Source organism: Neocloeon triangulifer, unplaced genomic scaffold (assembly GCF_031216515.1).
Source record: "Neocloeon triangulifer isolate White Clay Creek 2 clone unplaced genomic scaffold, ASM3121651v1 ptg000003l, whole genome shotgun sequence".
Classification (NCBI taxonomy): Eukaryota; Metazoa; Arthropoda; class Insecta; order Ephemeroptera; family Baetidae; genus Neocloeon; species Neocloeon triangulifer.
In genome coordinates, this window is record NW_026775546.1 from 303257 (window position 1) to 323004 (window position 19748).

General features: G+C 37.7%; 1 protein-coding gene across 4 annotated transcripts in view; it reads left to right on the forward strand.

Annotated features, from left to right (window-relative positions):
• LOC132192860 (gamma-aminobutyric acid type B receptor subunit 2) overlaps positions 1-19748 on the forward strand; it is a 153701-nt gene that overhangs the window by 26726 nt on the left and 107227 nt on the right. For all 4 annotated transcript variants that reach the window (XM_059613036.1, XM_059613038.1, XM_059613039.1 and 1 more), the window contains 2 exons: positions 191-295; positions 1853-2234. In XM_059613036.1, the coding sequence (XP_059469019.1) occupies positions 1917-2234 (318 nt within the window). In that variant the 5' untranslated portion in view covers positions 191-295; positions 1853-1916. The remainder of the gene's footprint in view (positions 1-190; positions 296-1852; positions 2235-19748) is intronic.

The window sequence follows — 19748 nt, forward strand, 5'->3', positions numbered from 1 at the left end:
CCAGCCGCTATCTCGCGGCATCAGCTTTTTCCTCCCTTTCACAAAACACACACCGCAGGACAGAGTTATTATTGTTTCTCGCGTTATCTGCTCCGAATTCACCGCGCACATATTTTCTGTTTGCACACACACGACAATAAACCTAATTGCAGGGCTTTTATGTTAAAAGTTTCGATCATTTTGTCCACAGGCCGTCTCTTTTTCTCTCTCTCTCTTTCTACCCCGCAGCCCCGAGAGCGAGCCAACGAACGGAGACAACGAACTGCAGTTCGGACCAAACACGAGAGCGGAACAGGTGAGAGAAACCTTCCTTTCTTTGTCATTCGCATGCGAGTTTATTTATTTAGGCGCAGGTGAATTGCCTGCTTTTACAACTTTAAGTGCCCCTAACTCACCAGCCGTCCTTTCCTTCGCAAAGTGGAGGGCGCGCTCTGCATTTTTTACCGCCGCTAGGGTGCGTTTTTACTTTTGAAAGAAGTTATAAGGAAGGGACGTGCTTCACTTGTTGAGGAGAGCACGGATAATTGGTAATCCGCTCGCATTTCACTTTTTATAGTACTAGGGTCGGGTTGTGCGGGAAATTAGACCAAGTCTCTTGAGAAGTCTCAGAAGTTTTTATTTTTAACTAGTTCTAAAAAAAACTAATGTTTTTAAAGCTAGCTTCATATAGATCAAATTTAGAAACTTAAAAAGTAAAATGCAATTTTATATTTCCAAAATAATGAAGTGTTATTGAGTAATTAATGTAATTATTTAGATTCTTAAATTTTAAGTAATATTTTTAAATTAAATTTTTTTATGAATTTTTTCGCCTAGATATCAGTTAAAATTTTCTTTATTTGCTTGCCTCTTTTGGGATCAATCTTTTTGAGAGACAAAGCGAGCGGAAAGTATAATTGAATTTTGGACATCTCTCAAATGTCAAATTTCCATATCAAAGCGGTCTCTTTGTTTCCCCCTTCAGTGACACGTTCACGAAAATAATCGAGTCACGCGAGACCTGCTGGTGCTGTGCTTGCCGTTTCTTGACTTCTTTATATATTTATATCCATCTCGAGTCTTTATTTTTATAATTGGCCGCAATGGTTTTACGACGAGGCTCGTTGCTTTTGATTGTTTATTCGAGCCTTAGCACTCTTGCTGACAAATCACCTTTTGTGTAGCGCGCGTGTTGCGAGAGTTTTTTCTTTTAACCATAAAAAGAGTGCATGAGCACCATTAAAACGCAAACATTTCAATGTGACATAATCTTGAATGCTATAAAACTAAGTGGAAATTTAACAAGTGCCTTTAAATTAAGACAGAGTTTAACATTATAATTTTTTTGTTCTAAAATCTTGAGATATTTTGCTAGTTTGAGAATTTTCTTTGTATTTTTTGCCGAATTACAATTATTAGTATTGTTTATGTTTGAACAATTTATAAAAATTTGTATCAAAACTTAAAAATAATATTATTTTTTAAGGACAAACATTGGAATTCATTTCAAAGACTTCCTTGAGAATAAATTTATAACAAAATCATAAAAATAAGATCTTAATTTTGAATTTAAGAAATATATTGAATTTGTAAGAATTTTTTTCAGGAAAAACAAAATCCTTTTTGTTGCCTTTTGCTAAAAAATTTACGTGGGATTCTTGTAATCAAATTTCAAATCAAAAATGTCGCCTTAATTGGAAATGAAGGTGAAATTTTTCCTAATATCAAACAAATAAAGCAAGTATTTAAAAATAAATTTAAGGCCAAATAAATAAAATTTAACTTTCCCAATCTGTTTTTAAGTTATTGTTACTTTTATTCAACAGATAAAATGTACGAAACGAAAACTAAACATTCTTTTGATTGTCAACAGACTTGGAATGCTTGTCGGCGGAGGAGGCAGACGGCCGCCCCCGGGGGCGCACAGCTGATCTAGAATGCTGAGGCTGCTGCTGCTGCTTGTGGCGGCGTGTGGCCTGGCGTCGGGGGCCGGGGCGGCCGCCTCCGCGCTTGCCGGCCGCACGCGCATCAACTCGGGCAGCTTGATGCCGTCCCCAGCCGCCCCCAGGGCCCAAGCACCGCCCCGCCGGCGGGACGTTTACATTGCGGGCTTCTTCCCGTACGGCAAGCACGTGCCCGAGGCCCGGTTGGGCCGCGGGGTCATGCCCGCCGTCAAGCTGGCCGTCGACCACATCAACGAAAGCCCCGACGTGCTGCACAACTACCGCCTGCACATCTACTGGAACGACACTGAGGTGAGTACCTTTCAAAATATTCCATTTTTAGCTGCGTTTTTGCGATGATTCGAATTTCGAATAATTTTATTTTCCGCTGATTACATTTTGAAAATCGAGAAACCTTTTGGGTGTCTGCTTTGAAATCCATTTGGTGTAGCTTTAAAAATATTTTTTGCCGGTATTAATTTGATGAATAATCTTTTTTTTTGTATGTTTCCGAACTTTCGAATGAAGTTCAAAATAGCAATTCCGGAAAATTTCCTTTGGAAAAACAATAGTTCACCGATTAGGACTGTTAGTATGTTTAATTAAATCAAGCATTCCTAATTTTTTAATGAAAAATTTGACATTTAGATGTTTTTTTGGAAAAAAACCGGTTTAAAAATTTACCAAAATCAATTGTTTTGTTCAATATCTTGCCAATCTGCGCCAATATTAAGAAAACTCTACATCATTTTATTGAATCACCTTAGTTTCAAGACCAGCAATGGTTAGGAAGTAGAAATCAATGGTCTCAGAAATAGATATGTCATGATTTTGTGTATGTAATATGATGTAAAAAGCAAAAAAACGATGAAAATGTTAAGCTTTTTTATAAAGTTAGGGCCTGGTTTTAGAGGGTATTAGAAAATTATATAGATTTAAGTGGCTATTATTTGTCTCGAATTTCACGATTCGTGCAGATTTGAAGTTCATAACCAAAGATTGACTGTCTAAATCTCACACCGTTGACTATTCTTTTATTATTATTATTGTTGTTTATTTACTTTATTTGTCCAAATTGTAATGCAAAATCATCTTTTTTAAATTATTTGTGGTTATAACTAAATTTTTTCAAAGTTTTCTTCACTTAATTAAAAAAATTTACTGTGGTAGTATTGCAATGCAGAATCCACCAAAGTTAACTTGATAATATTTAATTTTCATTCATACCAGGGTTAAAAAAACCACTTCGTTTCCCCCAAAATGGTATTATATATTTTTAGTATATATTTTTCCTTTTCCCTTTATTTTGACAACGCTTTCCTGCTATTTTCAAAAGGAAAAAAACCAAACTCTGCGCTACGGAATAAACATCAAACGAAAACGACGAGTAATGTTAAAAAAAGCACCGTTAAATAAATGAAAAACCTCTCTGGCATTATTTTTGCAGCGCTTTTTGCCGTTTCACGTGTGTGCGTAAGTAGTTGCAAATGGCCTTGACAAGTGAGCGACCCACCGACGATCCATCCTTATTACGCAATAAAGCAGCTTAAGCCGACGAGACCATCAAATTTCAGCCTTCCCCGCACGAATTTCACGACTCATTGAGTCATTAATTTTGCTGCCAGACCAAATGTGCGCTTATCAAACGCGCCGAGGGCTTTTGCACACGCATTTCCATGAATAATGATGAATGATGAACGCACCAGGTTCGAACACTGAGTCAGCTGCCGGGCGTCTGGCCACCGAGACAGGTGTCTGTGAGCGATTCAAGCACTGCTAGTTTTGACCCTTTTTAAGCTGGGCCGGTGCCAATAAACTGGCGCTCAAGTATTTCATCCGACGCCGGCGTTCGGCAGCTAGGCGTGCCAGAAAACATGATTTGCGGCTCACCTATGCTCGCATATCAAGTCGCACCCCTGCCAACTCATGTACGCGTTTCGGAATCCGTAACTGCCGGCGAATGCTTTGATGAGCGCGAGTCGATCATCAGGTTGTAAATCGATCGCAAATCGCTTTTTAATTGGGATCAAATTTTGAATTATGGCTTCTTGCCATGAAATCCAGAGAGTTTAGTGGTGCAGGAAAGTATCAATTTTTTTTTAAACATGAATTGAGATGACGATCGATTTCTATATTAGAGGTTTTTCCATTCACTTCACAAAACATTTTATTGCTTTTTATCTCCTACAAGTGGATTGTTATGTCGCCCTGGAGCTTTTGAGGACAAATTCTAAAGAATATTTATTCTCTCCACGGATATTTTATACTCATCCATGGAAACTTTCTGCAAACAAATGTGCTAAATATATTTGCAACTTCTTTTGATGGACTTTCGTCTTAAAAAATCTACAATTGTGAGTCACTATTAAAAAAAAAATCAAGATGGAACAAATTTTTTATGTCTTACAATTTCTTCGGAAAAGACAAGTTTAAATTTAACTATTGAACTACCTGGATGGTATTAATATTTTCAGCCATATTTTTAGACGCTTTAGTGATTTAAATAAACAAATCGGTTTTTGTTAAACTTTATTTCTTTTTTTACAGGGAATATATTAAAATTCATTTGGAAAAAAAAACACTTATTAAAAAACAAGTGCTTTCCAGGCAGATTCCAGACAAGTGCAGAAATGCACATCTGGCGCCTGTAGTTTTCTAAACTAGGCAACCTGTGTGTCGAGAATGTTGTACCGGTTGCAGAATTAGGAATTTTTGGTATTATTTAGAAAAAATGTGAGATTGTTAAAAATATTCAATTTTTTAAATTTGATAAAAACTAACATTAAAAATTCATCACAGAAAATTCTGCTGCAATTATATGTTTTAAATTAATAATATTTCGCATTTTCATGAAAAGCGTTTGTCTAAAATACTACGAAGAAATCATAAATATAAGTATTACGTTGGAGGAAAAAAATTGGGCTTGAAACACTTCAGAGAAAAAAAGTACGCAGTCCTTTCACGTCAACAACAAACGCGGCATTATTTATAAACCAAGGCTTCCAGCTTATCAATTTCCATAAAAAGAGAGAGTGCTGGTAAAGTGTCGTGTAAAACGTCAGTTTCAAATGTAAAATCTTATCTGCCAGCACTGAAATGCACAACAGAGAGCGAATTTTTCCTATATTTTCACTCCTCACAGCCGGCAGGCACGCAACGCTTTGCATTCATCACCGCGTGTAACACTTAACGCGTGCAATCCATCAGCACTACATGCCAAAAGCCTCCTTGATAAATTGGACAATTTTGCGGCGTTAATTCTAATCAGTGATAGCAAGCGGGCCAAGTGAAACAACGGACATGACGGGCGCGCTGATTGAGCCCGATGACACCCTCTACCTCATCCCCCGGCTGCTCTGATTTATCAATTCTGATTGGCCAATAATGCGGGCTGACCTGCGGCACCAAAATCAATGCCGCAGCGTGTGCCGCACACACAAACTCGTCTCTTCATTTGTGTATTTATTCCAAAAAACAACAGAGAGAAAAGGATTGGCTTTTTTTCTCTCTTTCACCTGCCCGATATTGATCCGTGGAAAAATACGCCGACCTGATTCGAGGTTAATAAAGTATGTTCAAAATCAATGCCAGCTACGCAACGGAACGGCTGTTTGCCTTCCTCCACCGGATAAGCCGTTTGCTTTCATTTCGTGCATAATAAGACACGAAAATTCGATTACGAAATGCGTTCCACACAGAAGGCAGTACCAAGAAAAACGAGCTCCACAATTTCGCTGAAATCACGCACCAAATAATTTTCTGAAAAAATTATTTATAATCGGAACAGTAAACAGATTAGATGACTCAGAATTTGATTAATATAAACCAACAATGCAAATGTGAAACATTTTTGAAGGAGTTTATAATAAAATTAAATACATGATGCAGGGTAGAATTCAATAGTTTTCTGAAGAACATTATTTTTTAATTTTATATGATATTATTGAATGATATTTATTTCTATCAAAGATTTATTTATTTAAATTTCAAATAGCTTAAAATTATACAAAATCATTAATAAATGTCGACTCAAATGCTCTCAATTAAAATTAAAATATTGCCACATTATTAATAATTATTTATAAATTAATGAAAATAATAAAGATTTTCACAAATTTTTACTTTAATTACCCACCAAAGAGATTTAATTTAAAGAACATAATTATTTTGTCTCTCATTCTAACAGAGTTTCGTAATTCCCCATATTTTTCAATTTCCTCTTCAAGATGTTAATTCTCAAGTCATTAGTCGGACTGAAAGCGACCACTCGGAAAGCCTCTGGAATGCACAACCGCAAAGCAGACTCGTTTGTTTCCCGGAGAGACGGTCGTTATTCGCCGTTTTCCAGCGTCTCTCACTCTTTGGCGAAATGCATTGTGAGCAATTTGCGACAATGCAGTACCGCGCCTGCTTGAATGCATTGCAGCTGACGCCGGCTGACTCTCCAGACTGCATGCATAAAATATGGACGCAAACAGGACAATGTGAGTTAAGAGCTTTCCGACGACGAGCTCTGATTTTCTCCGTCTGTTATTTTTTTGCTCGCAACATGTCAAGTCTTTTTCATTGTATTTATTTTTGTGCATTATGAAAGAAAACAGGGTTTTGCAACAGAAAACAAAGGAGTTTGATTAGACTGCCTTTCCTGCTCGGCGAAAGGACCTTTTCCGTCCCTTTTGTCTGCGCCGCTTTTTTCGCTTCCGATCCTTCTCGTTTTATACCTGGCGTTTCCCTTTTCGTCCCATCCGGATTTAAAAAAAAAAAAATATATTCTTGTCCTCTATCTCTCACGTTTCTTGCGACCTTTTTCGCACTAATTCCGTCGCATTCACCGGCGTGAAACGTATCGAGTTTCATTTGAAACAAAAGCCGCCTTTCATCACCAGGTTGAACCGTAATGCAAAAAGGAGCTTTAGTCAAAAACGCAGGAGTCGATTCAGAAGAAAAAAAAATAACGAGCAACTCAAGAGCGCCGCCACATCGCTCTCATTAATTCAAAACCGGCGGAGTGAAAATAATTAAATGCGAAAAACACGAGAGAGCTGCAAATGGCGTCGATCTCTTGAAAAATTAATTTCAATCACCAGTTGCGTGTCTCCGCCTCTTTTCAATAACACTGAGCAAACTTCTTCTTTCTTTCATTATGTCAGCGGGCATGATTTTTTTTTCCGGCGCAAAGGCAAAGCCCTCGACGCAATTACAAGTTATGGCGGCTCTGTCGGTGGTGTCCCTCGGGAGGACAAACAAAATCACCGACAAATCCTGCTCCATCGCCGCTTTTCGTCCTTATCAGCGGCCGTTTCCATTCCATCCGTGTGCCGGAAAAAGAAAAACTTTCGCCGAGAGTGCAGAGTCGCACGTAATTGGCCGGTATTTCGTTGTAATTAGCGCTGGAAATGGGATGTCGGAGCTCAACAGGAAAATCTAAAATATTTAAAGGACTTTTAGGTGGAATGGGCCATTAGCCAACTTTTAAATTTTACTATCTTTTTTTATTAATGTAGAAAGGGTCCAGGTAAACATTTTTATTCCTTTTAACCTCCGTTCATATAAAATTACTATTTTTAATAAATAATTTTTTTATAGCAAAATCTCTCCGAAATTTTAATCCAGCTTTTTATCGAGCTACAAAAGCGCCTGGGAAGTTGCGTTGCCTCTCCTCTCCATTAATGGCGGGCGCACAATATACTAATCGAAATCATTCTAACAAGGTATGCAACACAATGTATTGATTAATTAGTGTGGGCGTGTCTGCAACTTGCGGACGACACCTGTGGCCGTTAATTAATGCACCTGTCACGACCTTAGCATAAACAGACAGTTTGACACGAGCGGCGCATCAATCCGCACCATTCGCCAACTCAATCGGCATTAGAATGGCAAAATCTCCTTCGTTGACCTCGAGCACGTCAACTTGCAATTACCCAATCAGCACATATTTATCAGAGTAAATTAAAGAAGTTTCACGTTTGCAAATACAAAGGAGTTCAAATAAAGAAAGTAATGAAATAAAATTAATCAGACTTGTGATTTCTCTTTTCATTACAAGGAATTTTGAGCAAGTCAGAGACAAAATATAAATGAAGGGTTTAAAATAATAAATTCTCAAGATATTCCGTGCATTTGAATCTTGAAAATATCAAAAGAATTCCTTTGAAATTGCTGCTTCCTCTCAATCTCTTTTATTCTCTTGCAAGAGGAAGAAAAATACGCAGCAGTTTGCAAGTGGGTGGAAAGTGGGAAAAGCTTTCTTTTCCCGTTCACTTGACACTTAACCCGAGCGACGCTTCATTTTCGTTGCCTTTTCTCTGATCGCAATAAAATTTGATCCGCACGTATGTGCTGCTGCTCTCCCTTTCTCTTACTCTGCGGAAAAGCAGGTGCCGAAATTCTACACTCGCTCTCTATCTCGAGTGATAAATCATAGGCGCGCGACAACTTAATGGTGCCCCCGCCACAGCAGATCACACCCCCGAAATTCCGCCGCGCTGCAAAAATCAATCGAGAGAAAGTGGAAGGTTGGTGGAAGAAGCCCGGAGCTCTCTCTCTAATGTCTGGCGAGATACAAACCGCCAAAGTTTGCTTCGCCGACCGAGCGGAGCCTCTTTTGGACAAGTTTTTGTCTTCCCGCTCACTTTCTCGGAATGCGTGCTCCGCCTCGCGGAAATCAGCATGACTGCTTGATTAATCATGCACTGCCTAACGCTTTCCTGCCGTCCTGATAAGGAATGAACGCACGCTGCTTATCGGAAGTATAAGGATTGCTTTTTATGGGTGTGCAAACATGGCGCCCCCAATTACAACTGACAGCCAGTCGCAATCACTCAAATCAAAGAACACAATGAGAAGTTGCAAGATTAAGAGATACGTTATGAAACTTATGAAAGATAAGAGTACTTAATTATTGAGAAAATGAAATAAATTGGTTGATTAAATTAAAATAGTATTTATTTAGTATCAATTATCCTTTTTTGAGCCTAGAAAACAATCCCACAGCCGATTATTCTTAGATGAAGGTTAGATTTTTAGGAAATTTAATGATTTAAAAAAAAATCAGTTGCTAAAATTCATTTTAAACTCCTTGAAAAACGTTGTTAACAGTTTATTCATCTCAAAGATATTTTTAAAAAATTGCTGGAAAAAATCTGGCGAGCATGAACATTAAATTTATATTATTTTTTCCAAAATTTTAAAACATATTTCATAAGCGGTATTTTGTGAACATTTATTTTTAATTAAATACAAATATTTAAAATCAGCTAATTGCTTTATATTTGCAAACTAAATTAAACAAATTTTTTCCACAGAAGCAGATCTGATTGAAAAAGGAGAGATTAATTACAAAAAAAGCAGGATTGCATTAAGTGGAGACTTCCGACTTTTGAGAGGTGTGCGATTAACCCAGCACGGTCTGAAATTGCGTTAGAGACTCGCACAAAAAGCAGTTCCCTAATTAGCCATTTACAATCGGGAAATTAGAGAAGAAACCGCGGCTAATTTTTATACCATTAGAGTGCCTCCTCGCTCCCAAAGGCGCATTTTTCTCTCCGCCCTGCCCTACCACAGACGAGCAAAAGAGAGTGGAAAAAAAACTCTTTGGCACACCGCCGGCTGCCGTTGCGCAAATTGAATTATGAGTTTGCCGCGAACGAGAGAGAAAAAGACGCTGAGAAAATTTTGGTACAAAAGAAACGAGTTTTGAGATTGAGCGCTTAAATATTCATATAATTTTGGAGTAATTTGGATATGGTGCAGAAATGAATGGAGAGATTCGTGCATACACCTGTGAGGTGTAACCATAGCAACTGCTCCGGCCGGGCTCATCAAAATATTTCATTAGACACTCTCTCCGCAGCGAAAACATGCGTTTCGCCTTCAATTTCCGGACGGGCCACTCTCTGTTCTCTGTCCTTCGTCCGCCGTCCGGAAGAAACGCGCGTACGCGTTTGTTATGAGATGAAATCACCAGAAGCTTTTTACGTGAATTATTGTGTCAATTTATCTGGTTGCGAAATTTGGCTCGCCGAAGAAATTACGTAAAAACGTCACACGCATGGATTAAATTCTTGGAGCCGGGTCAAAAATGAGCACTGCTGAAAATAGCATCGACCGTATCGAAATTCAAAACAAGGTTTAGCGGAGAGGAATGCTCTTGATTAAAAACAGGCGGAAAACTCATTTAATTTGATTGGACCAACGGAATGAAAGTGAATTGTAGCTGATTCGTTTTCCTGGAATGAAATGTAAAAAAAAACCTTAAAATTAGTTGAAAGTGTTGATTTTTATTACGACAGTCACAAGAAATATTTTCATGCTTTGCTGGTGCACACGGTCCGTTCAGACTACCTTGAATAATTTAAAAAATTATTGAGCTCACTTTTATTTTGGCACAAATTCCATTGAAAACTCTATTTCCATGGAATAATTGATTGAATATTAATATGAAACTCAATTGCGCATCAAATTTGCTTCGATTTCTAAAGTTACGCAAAAGTAAAAAATGTAGATATTTATTTAATTTTAAAATCGGATATAATTTTGTTACCAAAAATATGTATTTTTTTAATATTGCTTTTATCTGCTTATAATTTATCAAAATATCAGAATATGCATATTTTTTTTTTTAATCTTTCTCCACCAACAATGTGGGCTGCGTATTCTGAACAGCCTCGCTCTGCATGTGTAATGAATGTCGCCGAATTTGAAACATAATCCTTCGTTTGACGTGCCTGTCAGTGCAAATCAAGCCAGCCTGCCGGATTGAAAGCTACTATTCTGCCAATTACAAGCCTTCAAATGAAATTGACGCCGGGGGCGAGTCAAAGCGAAAACCTCGAGCCCCGCTTTGCGTCGCGCCCATTTGTCAGCAGATGCAAAAAACGTCTCGAGAGAACTTGCAGAACAGGAGAGAGGTGGATGAGGGAAAAAACGCGCTTGGAATTATTTTTTGCGCCCCGTTTTTCTCCCATCCATCACGTGTTTTGATGGAGGCGTAGGATAATTTTCGCGCCACTTGGCTGCACTTTTTGTAACTTTCCGGCGAATTTGCATGAGTGTAAGAAGATAGTGTTGTCTTTTGCGGGAGAGTCGGATGCTCGTTTAAACTTTTTTGCTTCGTGGGGTTGCGTTTGTCGAGAAGAAATTTAGCGTGAAAAGCGTAGACTCATTAGAAATAAACTCGAGGGGAGAGAGGGCTGAAATAAATATGTATGTGAGCTCCACTTGACAATTTCCACTCGTCGAAATAAATTTCAAGAGCCTGTCAATTTTAACGAGCCCCTTGAAAATATTATAAACCATTAAATAATATTGATCTTACTTAAAGATGCAAAATTTCAAAGATAAATTTAGAATTAAAACATTTATTTTATTTTAATTTTCTCAATTGATGTATTTAATAAATGGGCTGAAAACAATCGCATTAACATTCTACAGCCTCGTTTCAAACAATTCTTTCAATTTCAATTCATATTCAAATTTTTTTGCAAAGGAAACTTTTCAAATCACGGTTGAGGATTCTCATTTAAAATGCACAAAGTTTTGCTTGAAATAACTCTCTCCGTGTTGATGCGGTGGCAAAAGCTACATTATAAATGCATTCGGCGAGTGAAGCAGAAACAACAAATTTAGCCCAGGTTTAGTGGCACTCGGCTATTCTCTCTCACCTCGCACGACTCACTTCACTGTTCTCTCTCAACGCTAATGCAGTTTTCTTGTCGACGACTCCTGTCTACTTTGCGGCTCCCATAGCCCCGTGTGTTCATTATGCCAGCCTACTTGATTAATTATTAATAATCGCGGAATTTCTGTGAGGCAAATTCAGGTATACATACACGTGGGCCTGGATTCAGCGCGCACAATTAATTAGTCACTCCCGTTCGTTGGCACGTACCTGGCTTTGTGGCGCATCATGTTTAAATTTGCGCAGAATTCTCCGTGTCAGCGAACACGTCAACCTTTTGATTGTATATTTAGAATGGAATTGAATTTCAAATCAAAATTAATTCAATGGGATGAGAAATGGAATATTTAGTTACATCGTGATTTTTGGCTCAGTCAAACTAATTCTTTACAACAATGGAGCCATTTTTGGATATAATTAGTTAGAAATTGGAATTTTTAACCACAAATGTTGAAAATTCTTAATTTTTTAATATTACTTAATCAATAAAGGGATATTAAAAAAACAATTTTTTACAGAACCTATCAGGTAAATTTGTTTTAGCCTGAATTTGATATTCAAAATTTTTATGCATAATGACAAAAAATTAAAAATATACAAGCTGAGATAAGCTTATTCTATAACCCAAGATAGTATAAAATGACGAATAAGTAAATAAATATTTAAATGATTCATTGGCCCTGATGAAATTTTCTTTTGCAATTTTTAATGATGGAAAATATCCTTCAAATGATACTGAATCTTGAAAAGAACCGAGAAACAAAATATCATTCTCTACAAGTCTCCCTAGGTCAAATTAATCGATTTCTAGAGCATTTACCCGCAATAAATTTTTTACTGCCTGCTCACGTGCGTTCGTATTAGGCAAACAAGATGTTCGCTCAGACCCTCGTCGGCTCGTGTCTCTCGCTCTTCGCCAGGGAAAAATCGACTTGGGTGTGTATGTGCATTATTCACACCGCCGGCGGCAACATTCGAAATGCATTGCCGGCCGTAAAACGGAGATAAATACGCGGCGGGGCAGATATGAATTGGACGCGGCGCGAATTGAGTGCATCTCCACTTTGGGCATCGTTTTATCGCGCGTGAGGCCGTTTTTATTTGGGAAAACACGAGAGTGCTTATTTCCCCGGAGAACACTAGAGGGCTGCGTGTGTTGTGCATGGTTATCATTACTACATTATGGTTATTATTATTAAGGTCATTGGCGCCGAGACTGCTCCACCAGCCAACTCGGATGTGGCCCCGCGGACTCGGGAAGGCAGTTGCGGCGGATTGAGACGTTACCAAGCAGTCCGTCCAGCTCCTTTCCGTCTCTGAGGGGCCCCTCAACGTCGTCAGCCAAAACTCCTGTCTTCGATTCGATTATTTTTCATATCGCTTTTATCAAAGCTTCGCTCATAAGGAGCTTAAACTCCCCTTTTGTTATAACAAAGTCAAAAAGGTTTAATTTTTTTTCTTGGAGGAAGAAAGAGATGTTGTTTTATTGAATTTAAATTCTTCAATATACATCATTTGACACTAGATGCCAATATTATTTTGATTATTTTATTGATATTTTGATAAAAATGGACCTCCTGCAACAGTTTATTGGGCCCAAAGTGACAAATTTTGTGGAAATTTTAATTAATTTTTTTTTATGAAATCATTCGCAAGCAGCAGCTGAAGAATTTCAACTACAGCGGGAAAAATAATATAAAGTAATACACAAAAAGTGAACTTTTGATCCAAGCAAAATAAAACGTTTTAATTAAAATTTTAAATAAATCCACTTCCCAAGGTTTTTTTTAAACGAAAAATTTAAATCCATGCTCAGAAAAATTTAAAACACTATTTATTTATAAAACTTTTCTCCCAAACCTATTTGACGGTTGTTTTGCAGTAGTTGATTAAAATATATACCACATTAATTGGCAAAACAAATTTGAAATTTATAAAATAATTATTATTTTGAAAAAAAGTTATATTTTCGTTATGATTAGTAAAAATTTTGATTAAATCACTCCATTTAACTTTTGACCCATTAATAACGTTGTTAATTTTTTATTTGCTATAACTCTTTTATTTTAAATGGGCAGATAACAGATGATTTATAAGAAATTATAGAATATTCATGCAAAAAAGATGATTATTTTTATGTGTTTTACTCCAAACATTAAGGATATTTTTTTGAACAACATTCCTTTTTCGTAAAAATAGCTTAAGGACTTGATATAAAAAAAAAAAATGTTTGATCCCCTCTTTTATTTGCGAATTTTCCATTCAAAGTGCTTGTCAAGGGAAATGTACAAAGCGAAACCCATTGAAAATTATTTCCATCCTTTGCTTGCACAATCGCCCACATCGGCCCACACATGTAGCCAGCATCCGAAAGTTCACATCAATAACATCGAGAGCAGCGTCGAGCGGCGAAAGGTCGGGTGCGCAGCGAACTTTGTCAAAAGCAGTACAGACGCGGATACAAATGGACGAGAAATGTCCAGCAGTGCAGGTCTCTGCAATAACAAAGTATTCGGCAATCAGCAGAGAGAGCGGTGCCGATTCAAATTCACTCTTTGAGCACTCAAAGGCCGCCTCTCTCTCCTTTTCGCGCTCTATCTCCGGCGAGTGAATAAGTGAGCACTTTGGGGTCGCCGAGAGGCAGTAATTGATTTTCAAATAAGATCCCAAAGCGCACTGAGGAAATAAAAGTCTCAATTTATACAGTCAGAACAAATAGACACAGCGGCGATTGATTTTCCAAGCGAACGGAAAATTAAAGAGCGTCGCTGGCCATTTTTAATCAAAAGTTTGGACTGTTTGGAGTATGCTAATGTTTGCGTTGCTCTCTCTGTACTTATGTAACACGAGAGAGTTGGGCTAGACGGGGAGGAAGCGGCGTGCTATGTTTCTCAACTTGGGTTTATTATATGCAACACTGTGTTTGAATGCGAGAGTGTAATGGATAATGAGGCTGAGAGAGGAAGAGGTGCAGGCTGAGTTCTAATTAAATGCTTCTGGTGAGTTGACTTGCTTTTGAAATGTGCTGAACTTTGAAGATATTTATAAATAATAACAGAGGAGATGCATAAATGAAAAGGAAATTAATAATAATTATGCAAATTACGTATAATTTGCAACAAAAATTGCTAATTAATTATCTGTTAAATTGTTTTGTTTACTTTTTTATTCCTCCCTCTTAATTGAACAATTTTGTATTTCTGAATTTGTAAATGGGTTTATTAGGTTTAAAATTATCAATTTGGACAATTTATTAAATACCACAATAATTCCTTTTTGGACGGGAGATATTTTTAAGGCTTACTTGCTATAAAATTTATTGTATTTGAGAAATTTGATGTGGATTTTTTACTAGAATTCTAATTTTAATTTCAAATTAATGTCGAGTTCTAAATCTATAAAGCTAGAAAAACATTCTTTCCGTTTTCTGCAGGTGAGAATACGCACACGTGTTGAAATAATTGTGAAACGCGTACAAGTGCAGCCATCCAAGGACGATGTGTTCATTATTTTCCAGCTTCTATGCAACTTCTATTTGCACATCCTTGACAATGTTACAAAAAAAAAAAACTATGTACTTACAATTAGTACTTACGCAAAAAGCATTATTATGAATTAACAGAGCGCAACGCATTGAGAGGCTAGAAGCAAAATGGAGCTGCATGCACAATGCAGATTTAATGTGTGTAACAATGGGAGCGCGCAGAGTGGCTCTGCCGAGGGAGTATTGATTGTGGCCAACTCCCACACCACGGCCTCTCTCTCGCACTATGAGCGGCAGCAACGGCCGAAAGCCACATGGTTCTAAACACTACAAACAGTGACTTGTAATCCGAATAAATTTGCTGCTCTTCTGCATCCCTGGCCGCAAATTAATTGATTCAATCAAATGCAGCCAACCCTGTGCGCCCGTGTGTTGTGTTTGTGCCTTTGACCATATACCCTGTTTGCCGTCGGATTATACCGAATTAACTGTAATGGATCGTAAATTCAACATCCACCTCTATAAAAATGGGAAAGCAATTTTCAGCGTATAAAAAAAGGAAAAGGGATTTTTTGCCTTGGCGCTTTTTTCTGAAACTCTGCAGAGTTGTGTGAATCGATCCAATTTTTATATTAATAATTTATTTTTCCAACCGAAGTGTGTTTTCGTACTTGAGCTTCAGAGTGGGGCTCTTGTTCCGTTTTCAAGAATTCACCTAAAACCTAAAAGTTGCCCCAACAGCACTAATGGTGCTTCTCTCTCTTTCGCATTCTGGAGGCGTCCAATGCTGACGAGCGCACCCGGGCCTATAATTCCAAAATGTTCTGGTGGAATTTCTAAGTTCTTCCCTGCTTGTTACCAAGCAACTAACTTCTTCCAACCAACCGTTTCGAGTCAGCATCGTCTGCAATAATATTCGCTTTGTTAACTCAAAAGTCAAACGCAGTGGAGAATATCTCGAAACAAAGCACCTTCAAATCTTCACAAGTGTGCGAGGATTAAATTTAAGCTTCTTTAGTTACCTATCTAATTATGAAGATTGAAAATAAAAGTTTATTTAAAGTACTGCAAATTTTGCAAAAATAATAACACTTTTTATTAAATACGGTGAATTTAAAAAAAAAAATTCCATTGATTGGTTGAGACCGTTTTTACAGTTATTCAAGCTATCTGTTTGTTATAATATTTTTTCCCATTGAATTTTAAATGTCTTTTGAAAGAAAAAAAATGATATTACTCAAATGATCAAGAATAATCAAGTTTTTTATTTTTATTTAAAGAATCAGATTAATTCTCCAGTTCTCCACTGTCTCCAAAAAGCAGCGCAGAGGCAAATTTTAGTGGAAGCAACACGCAAAACTTTTGTGCATTCTTATCTGTTTTTTTTAAAAGACCACCATTTCCTGGCCTTGGCAGCGAACAAGTCTGGCCGGAGGAGCCGGGGTTGGCGAGAGTGCGACCGCTAGCTCATCTCACGCGCTGGCTTTGCGCTCTCTCTCTGCATAAATAAGGCACGAGGTCATCGCACTATGTGTCCCGCGTTCTCCCGTGGCAGCAGCCAGTCCTGGCCGCGCCCCGGAACGTGACCCCACTGCTGATGAGCGACTCAACAATCGCCGAATCAATCGCCACCCCCTCGCTGCACAAACGGCCCCCGGCGGGTGGCGATCGAGCTGCCTGACGTCGAATCTGAAAGTGAAATTGCGTTTTCTTGCTCGTCAAAAACGGCTCCAGGGCGTCGACACGGGCGACCTTTCTTCAAAAGCCGTGACACCTGCCTGGCGTTTCAGGACCAAAATGTACGCGGCAATGGTTTTTTCCCCCCATGAAATTCCTGTGTAAAATAAGGGGAAAAAAAGTAAAACTGATGAAAATAATTTTACTGAGTAAAAAATGTTAAAATTGACGTTTTTAAAATAAATTCAGCGAATTTGCTAATTTAAAAATAACAACAAAGGCAATAGTTATTCCTGGTTGGAGTTCATAATTTCTTGGTGGGAGGAGATTCAATCACCGCTTTCATTCCCCCCACTATGTACAAACTGTTGCCAAAATAGATTTTCCCTGTTGAAATTTTTTTAATTAAAATTTCATTGAATACCGTGAGCTGTAAAAACAACCAAATCAATCAATCATCCCGCATTACCTTCTCGCTATTCGCAGGTCGAGCGGAAATTAATCTGCAGTATGGCTGGTTAAAACCACAGAGCGCAATTACGATCGGTGTTCCTTCAGTCCACGACGGTTCAGTGCCGACGTTTTCCGCAAATAAACGCGGAATGCAGCACAATTGCTGGAGAGGAAGTCAAACAGTTGAGCTCGGTTGCATTATATGCATAATATATCCGTCGCGTGGCGAGGCAAGAAATTGATTTAATCTCTCCACCGTCCTGGGCAAATGCAGTTCACAAGTCGCTCCAATTAAAAGTGGATTTACTCTGGCGAAAGAAAGAAAGAAAGAGAGAAAGTCGCGATTGACACATTTTTAATTAAAAAACTTTTCCCCTCTCTGCTTTCAACCCCTTTATAGGAAAGTGACTCAATTGCCATGTTTCGATCGGACGCTGTTACCGATTTGAAAGTCAGAACGGATGTGTGTTTTTGCGGGTGAGTATTCAATCTGATTTCCATAATTACCCGGCACCAGTATCAATCTGAATGGCAAAACAGGATTTGTCGGAATTGGTGCTTTGTTTTCGGATCGCTGCACCGACTGCCTGTTTATTCGTTGCCGCCGGCTGAAAATCAGCTTTGCAGCGTGAAAAATAAAATATAATCGGTGCACGGAACGAATTCGATTTTGGCCTGATTGGTAAAAAAAAACACACTGGAGCCAGGTGTGATGTTACACGCATTTGTACATTCCGTGACTGAAATTCGCACTACTTGTTGATGTGAATTTGCGTCTGGACCATTACGCGCGGAAATTAGCTTTTGCACGCCAGGCCTGGAAATGGCCAGTCGTAAAAAAGCATTAAATTTGTAGTGCAAAAGCATATTATGCTGACAGTCGTCCATTATGCGAAAAGGCCCTGCTCTTGTTGCACGTTGTTTCAATTTTAAATGAGGTCATCAAACAAAGGTCAGACAACAAAGTGAAATTCTCTGGGGCGACCGCGGGTTGTTGTTTGACGAGAAATTGCGAAACACGACAGGTTACATTTGAACTAACTTGTTATTTCTGCGATCAAAAATTCCATTCACACTGGCGGCGATTTGGGATGAGGAAAGGCGGGCTAAATTTGTGTGCCTAACAAATTGAAAAATTCCTCAAGCATGTTTTTTCTAGTCACAATCTGCAAACGAATGAGGAGATATCCATTTTGATTAAACATGATTTAAAGTTGGCTATAAAAAATTAAAAATTAATAAATAGCGAAAAGAGTTTTGTGTTATGCGAATTTGAGTAAGCGATGAAATAAGAAATAATGGTTTTCAACTTGCAATTTGGCTAATTTTTATTATTTTAAAAGAGAATTCCAAATTTATATTATATTGAAAGTTTTTTTTATCTAAAAGATTTAACTCATTCCTGATTTTATTCATGACCATTAAAATGAGTAAATTATAATTTAATCTATATAATTATTGTGAAATTCGTAAAAATAACAGTATCTTTAAAGATTTATTACTTTAATTTGTGATCTAATTTTAACAAGTGCGCCCCAAAATGATTAGCTAATAGCGAAATTTCGTCACAATCCCAGAGGAACAATGGATTTTCCGCTCTTCGCAAATCCAATAACCCAATTTTGCCAGGCACAAATAAGCAGCGCCGTCGTTGTAATTATTAATTAATCCGTCATCTCCATAATTCAGGTCGTTAATTCAATATCGTTGGAGAGCATTGATTTCGCGTCAATGGAGCCGCGCGCGGCGCGGAGAGAGATAGACCCAATCAGCAAAAGCTCGTTTTAAGTAGCTGCAGCTCGATATGGTTATGACTATTCAAATTAATTTTTCCCGTCGACGGATCGTTAGAGAGAGATTCGGCGCGCGAGGATTATGAATTCGCAATTAGCCAAAGTGGTGGTGGCGGCGGCATTCAGGTGCAAAGTAAAGCCGTTATTATTTTCTCGTTTGAAAATGAAGTCTTTCGTTTATCACACTGTTTCGCGACGCTTATCGCCATATTGATTTCCGAGCCGGCCTTGTTACGTAATGAGATGGAAGTCCTCCTGGAAGTCAGTGGGGCATCATCATCACGCAAGGAGGAATGAATATTTTTTATAGATTTCGGGCATTTGTGTTTCAGACACTAATCTAAATTACAGATTGATTCAGAGGAAGGAGGATCGTACGCTTCAAAGTTGACCTCTCAGAAAAAGAAAAGATATAAATATCTGTTACTATTTCAAGCAAAATAAATTATAAAAATAAAATTGTTAAAACTAAATTATAAAGCACGAGCAAAATTAATTAAAAGCGGGTTTTAATCATAGCAAAATTGAAACAAAATCGGTTATTTTAAAAATAAGTAATTAAAATTATTATATTTTTATTTTTAAATTATTTAAAATTATACCCTGAAAATTTTAACTTACAAAAATTTTTAAAGCAGAGTACTTTTAATGTATGGCGAAATTTTACAATTTGAAGTCTTGTAAAAAAAATTAGAAAATATCCACCTACTTTCCCTGAAAAAAATACTAAAAATCAT